The 7,729-nt window shown below is 46.4% G+C and overlaps 1 protein-coding gene across 1 annotated transcript in view; it reads right to left on the bottom strand.

The window, feature by feature from the left end:
• The window catches only part of PCK2 (phosphoenolpyruvate carboxykinase 2, mitochondrial), a 31,845-nt gene extending 26,147 nt beyond the window's left edge, over nt 1-5,698 (bottom strand). Inside the window, exon 1 of the mRNA XM_058181766.1 lies at nt 5,607-5,698. Within this exon, the coding sequence (XP_058037749.1) occupies nt 5,607-5,635 (29 nt within the window). The 5' untranslated portion in view covers nt 5,636-5,698. The remainder of the gene's footprint in view (nt 1-5,606) is intronic.
• Nucleotides 5,699-7,729: the final 2,031 nt, after the last annotated feature.

Consider the following 7,729-nt stretch of genomic DNA (forward strand, 5'->3'; position numbering starts at 1 on the left):
TATATACACATATAAACATATATAGGAAGAAGAAAAGAAAAACAATAGGACAGGAACGGTAGGCACGTTTGTGCGCTTATGCACGCCCCTTATGGTCCTCTTAGGAATGGGGTGAGGTCAATGGTAGAGAGTTTTTTGGTTAAAGCTTTTGGGAGTTTGAGAAGAGACCAGAGTCAGGTAGTGTATCATTTACTTTATTCATTAAACACGAAACTCAGTCAACTGAATATTCAAAAACGCGTCACAAATAGCATTGACTGGCATTTATTATTATTATTATTATTAGAATAGAATAGAATAGAATAGAATAGAATTTTTATTGGCCAAGTGTGATTGGACACACAAGGAATTTGTCTTGGTGCGTACGCTCTCAGTGTACATAAAAGAAAAGATACCTTCATCAAGGTACAACATTTACAACACAATTGATGGTCAATATATCAATATAAATCATAAGGATTACTCTGTTTCCCCCAAAATAAGACATCCCCAGATAATAAGCCCAATCGGGCTTTTGAGCGCACGGCAATAAGGCCAAGCGCTTATTTCAGGATCCCAAAAAAATATAAGACAGGGTCTTATTTTCGCGAAACACCGTATCATTTACTGTATTCATTAAACATGGAACTCAGTCAACTGAACATTCAAAAATACATCACAAATACCATTGACTGGTGCTAATGGTTGACACGGGTTGCTGCCAGCGTCCTAGGTATCAACCAAGTACCTTCTTAAAATGCACGATGTTCCAAGTAGCGCAGTTTTTTTTTGCAGTTCCACTGATGTTATGGCAGGAAGCTGCAATTTCTCGATGTATCTTATAAAATTCTTGGACATGGTACCAAGTGCCCCGATGACAATGGGTAGCACCGTTATTACATGTTTCATCCATAGCCGTGTAGTTTCGATGGCCAGGTCGCGCTATTTCATGATTTTTTTTTCCCTCCAGTTCTTTTTCTTCGACTCTGGCGTCTCCTGGTACCGCGATGTCAATAAATTGTACGTTTCGGTTTTCCACAACTGTGACATCTGGCGCGTTGTTGTTCCAAGTGACGATCCGTCTGTATTCGAAAGTCCCACGAGATCTTCACCTTCTTGTTTTCTATCACTTTTTTTCCACTTGATGTTCCCATGACTTTTCGGATACAGGTAAAGTCGTATTTTTTTTTAACATAATGACCAGTGGATTAATTTAGCAACTCGGTCGTGTCTAGTTTTGTAATCCGTTTGTGCGATTTTGCTGCATTCGAATAATAAATGTGAAACCGTTTCGACTTTGTTGTTGCAAAGTCGGCAGTTTGGATTGTCGGTGGATTTTTGTATCTTTGCTTTCATGGCATTAGTTTGTTGTTGTTGTTGTTGTTGTTATTATTATTATTGCAAGAGGATACACACAGGGGCGTCCTCAAGTATTATTATTATTATTATTATTATTTTATTTACACAAAATGACAGTATACACAGCAAACAAGATAACTATCCTGAATTTCTTCTTCTTCTTCCTCTTCCTCTTCCTCTTCCTCTTCCTCTTCCTCTTCCTCTTCCTCTTCTTCTTCTTCTTGCAAGAGGATACACACAGGGGCGTCCTCAACTTATGGCCAACCATCGACCCTCAAAATTTAACTGGAGCTAAGCGAGAAATGGGTTCGCGGAGTTGCGTCCTGCTTTACAATGTTTCTTGCCGCTGTTATTAAGCGAAACGCTGCCGTTCTTAAGTGAGTCACAAGGTCGTTAAGGGAATCCGGCTTCTCCCCCCCTTACCCCTTGACTTTGCTTGTCGGGAGGTCACAAAAGGGGATCACATGACACCGGGAGGCTGCGACCGTCGTAAGTATGAGTCGGTTGTCAACATCCGGATAGATGGATGGAAGGAAGGATTTTGAACACGTGACCAAGCAACGGTCGTATGTGTGAAAAACGGTCCTAAGCCACTTTTTTCAATGCCGTTGTGACTTTGAATGGTCGCTAAACGAATTGTTGTAAGTCGAGAACTGCTTGTAAATTTCGTTTACACACACAAAAAAAGCTACTTACGACCATTTTTCACACTTAACGACCGTTGCAGCATCCCCATGGATCACGTGATGAAAAACCTGAGCCACTTTAGGAGAGGTGGACTTCATCTCCCAGAATTCCCCAGTCCAGCATGGGGATTAGAAACCTGAGCAATTTAAGGAGGGGTAGATTTCACCTCCCAGAATTCCCTGGTCCAGCATGGAGATTAGAAATCTGAGTCACTTTAAGAGGGATTTCAAGTCCCAGAATTCCCTAGTCCAGCATGGAGATTAAAAAACTGTGTCACTTTAAGAGGGACTTCAAGTCCCAGAATTCCCCGGTCCAGCATGGAGATTAGAAAACTGAGTCACTTTAAGAAGGACTTCAACTCCCAGAATTCCCTGGTCCAGCATGGGGATTAGAAACCTGAGCAATTTAAGGAAGGGTAGATTTCACCTCCCAGAATTCCCTGGTCCAGCATGGAGATTAGAAATCTGAGTCACTTTAAGAGGGACTTCAAGTCCCAGAATTCCCTAGTCCAGCATGGAGATTAAAAAACTGTGTCACTTTAAGAGGGACTTCAAGTCCCAGAATTCCCTGGTCCAGCATGGAGATTAGCAACCTGAGCAATTTAAGGAGGGGTAGATTTCACCTCCCAGAATTCCTTGGTTCAGCATGGAGATTAGAAATCTGAGTCACTTTAAGAGGGACTTCAACTCCCAGAATTCCCTGGTCCAGCATGGAGATTAAAAAACTGTCACTTTAAGAGGGACTTCAAGTCCCAGAATTCCCTGGTCCAGTATGGAGATTAGAAATCTGGGTCACTTTAAGAGGGACTTCAACTCCCAGAATTCCCCAGTCCAGCATGGAGATTAAAAAACTGCATCACTTTAAGAGGACCTTGAACTCCCAGAATTCCCCAGCCAGCATTAGCAATCTGAGTAACTAAGAGGGGCAACTCCCAGCATTCCCCAGTCAGCACTGCATAGCTGGCTGGGGCATGCTGGGAGTTGAAGTCCACTCCTTTTAAAGTTGAGAAATACCGAATTAGCCACTGGAAAGGAGACCACCAGGAAATCTTCTGGCTGTACGTTTTGTTTTGCTCGAGGGCACGAAATACGTTGCAGGAGAAGAGGATAACCCACTTAATTTAAGCCTTCGCAGGGAGAAAGCCCCATTCGCAGGGCAGTACGCTAGCCCATTTTACAGCCTGGGAAACTGAGGCTCAAAACACACACACACACACCGTTCTCCGTTGCTCAACTCTGGTTGAGCGCTGGATGTGTTATTTCCACCCCTCCTTTTTTTTTTTCTTTTAAAACAAATAAAAAGTTTTCCAGCGGTTGCACAACAACTGTTTTTTCCTAGGACTTTTTTTGCAGCCAAGTGCACTTCAGCGGCAGACGACAATGTCCAAGTTGTGTCATCGCATTGTGTAGTTTGTGTGCAAAATGGGGTGGGGGGGGGTTGGGGAAGGATACGGGCAAAGGCTATTTTTTTAGGCGCAAGCGAAGCAAAGTTTGAACCACGTCCTGGGTTCAAACTAGGTGCAGAGGAATTTGGGTGCCAAGTGGCAGGATGGGGAGTCCTCTCTGTATTTTTTTGTGTGTGTGTGTATGTGTGTGTGAATGTGTGTGTGTGCGTGTAAATGGCGCGAGAGGGGGGAGGAGGAGGAGGAGGAGAAGAAGGAAGTCAAAGTATCTTCCGGGTATTTTTCGTTTTTTGTATCCAAACCCACATTAACTGTATCCAAACTGGAGTCATTGCAAAAGAAATTAAAAAGCAAAAAGAGAGAGAGAGAGAGAGAGAGAGAGAAGAGGAGGAGGAAAGCTAATGTGACTTCAGGAACGAATCTGTGGGTGAAAGGTTACCAAGGGAAGAGGGGGGGCTAGTCCCTGGTGAGGAGGATGACGTGGAGAAGAAGCAACGGTTCTAAGCCAACCCAGAGGGCATTTCCTAAAAAAAATCCACAAAAAAGTCAGACAGATGTGCAGGCAGAGAACCGGAGCAATCTAGTTTACCCCACTTGGCTGTCTCGTGTTTGCACAAATCCTGATGTTCTCCCTGCACTGCACGACTGTTGGGGGTCCTGCCTGCAGAAGCAGGGAGGGAGGGAGGGAATCTGAGCATGCAAAGAGGGCAGGAGGAGAGGGGGAAGAGGCAAGGGGGGAGGAGGAGGAGGAAGAAAAAGAAGAGAAGGAGAACAGAGTTGGAAAGGGATCCCCCCTGCTCAGGCAGGAAACTCTATATACAATTTCAGACAAATGGTTGTCCAATCTCTATTTAAAAAGGAAGAAGAGGAGGAGGAGGAGGAGGAGGAGGAGGAAGAGAGCCAGCCAAAGTCAGATCTATGCTAGTGGAGGGGAGAGGATACCCCCCCACACCAAATGAGGCTGGGGGCATGCAAAACTTCTGGATCCTGCTGGACAACCTGTTGCGCCCATTTCACAGGCAGCAAACTGAGGCTGCAATAAAGAGGAGGAAAGGGAGGGAGGGAAGGGAGAAGAAGGGAAGAAAGTTGGAAGGAAAGGGGGAGGGAGGAAAGGGAGGAAGGAAGGAGGGAGAGAGGGAGGGAAGAAAGGAAAGGAAGGAGGGAGGAAAAGAATGAGAGAGGGAGGGAGGGAAGGAAGGAAAGAGGAGGGAGGAGGAAGGAGAAAAACGAGAGGAGGGAGGGGTAAAGGAAGGAAGGAAGAAGGAGGGAGACAGAGAGGAAGGAAGGAAGGAAAAGTGAGAGGGAGGAATAGAGGGAGAGAAGAAGGGCGATGAAAGAAGGAAGGGAGGAAAAGAGGAAGGCAGGAAAGGACTGAGGGGAAAAACGAGAGGAAGGAAGGAAAGAGGGAGAGAAGAAGGAGGGATGAGAAAAGGAAGAAGGGAAAAGAGGGAAGGAAGGAAGGGAGGGAGGGAAGGAGAAAAACGAGAGGGAGGGAAGGAAGGAAAGGAGGGAGGGAGAAAAATGAGAGGGAAGGAAGGAAAAGAGGGAGAGAAGAAGGGAGGGATGAGAAAAGGAAGAGGGGAAAAGAGGGAAGGAAGGAAAGGAAGGAGGGAGGGAGGGAGGGAGAAAAACAAGAGGGAGGGAAGGAAGGAAAGGAGGGAGGGAGAAAAATGAGAGGGAAGGAAGGAAAAGAGGGAGAGAAGAAGGGAGGGATGAGAGAAGGAAGAAAGGAAAAGAGGGAAGGGAGGAAAGGAAAGAGAAGGGGTGAAGGAAGAAAAAGAGCGAGAGAAGAAGGGAGGGATGAGAGAAAGAAGAGAGGAAAAGCGGGAAGGAAAGAGAGAAGGGTGGAAGGACGGAAAAGAGGGAGAGAAGAAGGGAGGGATGAAAGAAGGAATGGAGGAAACGAGGGAAGGAAGGAAAGGTGGGAGGGAGGGAGAAAAACGAGAGGGAAGGAAGGAAAAGACAGAGGGAGGAAGGCAGGAGAGAAGGAAGGGAGGAAAAGAGGGAAGGGAGAAGAAAGAAGGGAGGAAAAGAGGGAAGGAGAGAAGGAAGGAAAAGAGGGGAGGATCCACCAGATCTCGTGCCCAGCCCCAGAGGATGGATGGGTGGGGTGGGGAGGGGGGATGCCAAGAGGGTCCCGGGGGAGGCGAGGGGGGGGACCGGCGGGCGCTTGGCTCACCCCACCATCCGCGTGTAGGGCGCCGGCATGGTTCCCAACCTCCGATCGGCAGCAGCAGCAGCAGCGGCTGGCAGCAGAGGTGGTGCTGCTGCTCCGGGTTAAGAAGGGAGAAGGAGGCGGGGAGGGAGGCAGGCCGGCCAAGGAGAACCGCCTCCCCCGTCTCATAGGCTGGCCCGGCCAGGCCCCTCGCCCGCCTCCTCCGCTGATGCAACCCCCTGCCAGGCTCTGGCTCTGAATCCCAGCATGGGGACTCCTGCCCATGTGCAGAGCGCCTCTTTGTACTCCGGGAGGGTACAGATCGGCCCTCGGCTGACAGCGCTTCGCTTAGAGACCGTTCGAAGTGGGCGGCGGAACCAAAAAAAAAAAAGGGGGGGATGGGGGATAGTTTGTTCCACACTTACGACCACCGATCGATGCGGCGTACTTCGGATCGGGGTTGTTGTTTTTTTTTGCTCCCCCAAACTTGCGACCAGCGACCGTTTGCTGTGTACTTGGGGTGGTTTTTTTCACACTTACGACCGACCATTGCAGCATCCTTAGGATCGTTTTATTCACACTTACGACTGACTGTTGCAACATCCTTAGGATCGTTTTATTCACACTTACGACCCACCGTTACAGCATTTGCCCCTTGATCGCGTGATTGATGTTGGGGTGCTTGACCCCTGACTCATCTTTATGACGGTTGCAGGGTTCGGGAGTCGTTTTTGTCGACCTTTCCAACTGGCAAGTCCACAACCAGAAGCCAGATTCACTTAACAACCGTGTTGCTCATTGAACAATGGCAGTGATTCACTTAACAAATGTGGCAAGAAAAGCCGTTAAGCGGAACAAATTCACTGAACCAATGTCTCACTTAACGACTGGAATTTTGGGCTGAACTGTGGTTGTAAGTCGACTTACGACCACGATTGAGCCCGGATTTTCTTTTGCTAAGCGAGAAATTGTTTTAAGAGAGTTTTGCTCCGTTTTGCGACATGTTGTTAAGTGAATCGCTGCGGTTGATAAGTGAGGAACCTAGTGGTTAAGTGAATCTGGCTTCCTCCCCTTTGCTGGTCAGGAGATCACAAAGGGGATCACGTGATCCTAGAACGCTGCATTTAATGACCATTCAAAGCTACAACGGAACTGCAAAAAGGGACTTGCGACCGTTTTTCACACTTACGACTGTGGCAGCCATCCCCACAGTCGTGTGATCAAAATTCAGATGCTCGACCTGCAGTGGCGGGTTTCAGTTATTTCTACCACTGGTTCTCCCCATCTTTTGTGCATGCGCCCAGCCTTCAGCACATGTGCCTGGCCTCAAAAACGTGGCTAAATAGGATGGCATAGCGCCGGAGCGGGAGACTAGACCCACCTGCAATCTCTGCTACCGGTTCGCCTGAACTGGTATGAACCGGCTGAATATCACTTCTATTGACATGTATTTACGACGGTTGCTGCCTTCTGGGTGGTTACTACTTTAACAATTGCAGTAATTCTCTTAACAACGGCGGCAAGAAAGGATGTAAAATGTTAAGTGAGTAACTTGGTTGTTAAGTGAATCATTGCATTTGTTAAGTGAATCACTTAACACTTGTTAAACGAATCACTTAATCACTTGTTAAACGAATCACTTAATCACTTGTTAAACGAATCATTGGGAGGAGGGGGAGAGCCTTCTCGGTGGGGGCACCTACCCTCTGGAATGAGCTTCCCCCAGGACTTCGACAACTTCCTGACCTCCGGACCTTTCGCCGCGAACTTAAGACATATCTATTCTTCCGAGCAGGACTGGCTTAATAGGGTTTTTAAATATGGGGTTTATTTTACATTTTGTATTGTATTTTAAAGTTAGGCTATATTGAATAAGTTTTTTAAATAGTGTTTTATTGTAATGTATTGTATTATTTTATTTGCCTGTTCACCGCCCTGAGTCCTTCGGGAGAAGGGCGGTATAAAAATTAAATTATTATTATTATTATTATTATTATTATTATTATTATTATTATTATTATTATTATTATTGCATTTGTTAAGTGAATCACTTGGTTGTTAAACGAATCATTGCATTTGTTAAGTGAATCACTTGGATGTTAAGCGAATCATTGTATTTGTTAAGTGAATCACTTGGATGTTAAACG

Source organism: Ahaetulla prasina, chromosome 4 (genome assembly GCF_028640845.1).
Source record: "Ahaetulla prasina isolate Xishuangbanna chromosome 4, ASM2864084v1, whole genome shotgun sequence".
Classification (NCBI taxonomy): Eukaryota; Metazoa; Chordata; class Lepidosauria; order Squamata; family Colubridae; genus Ahaetulla; species Ahaetulla prasina.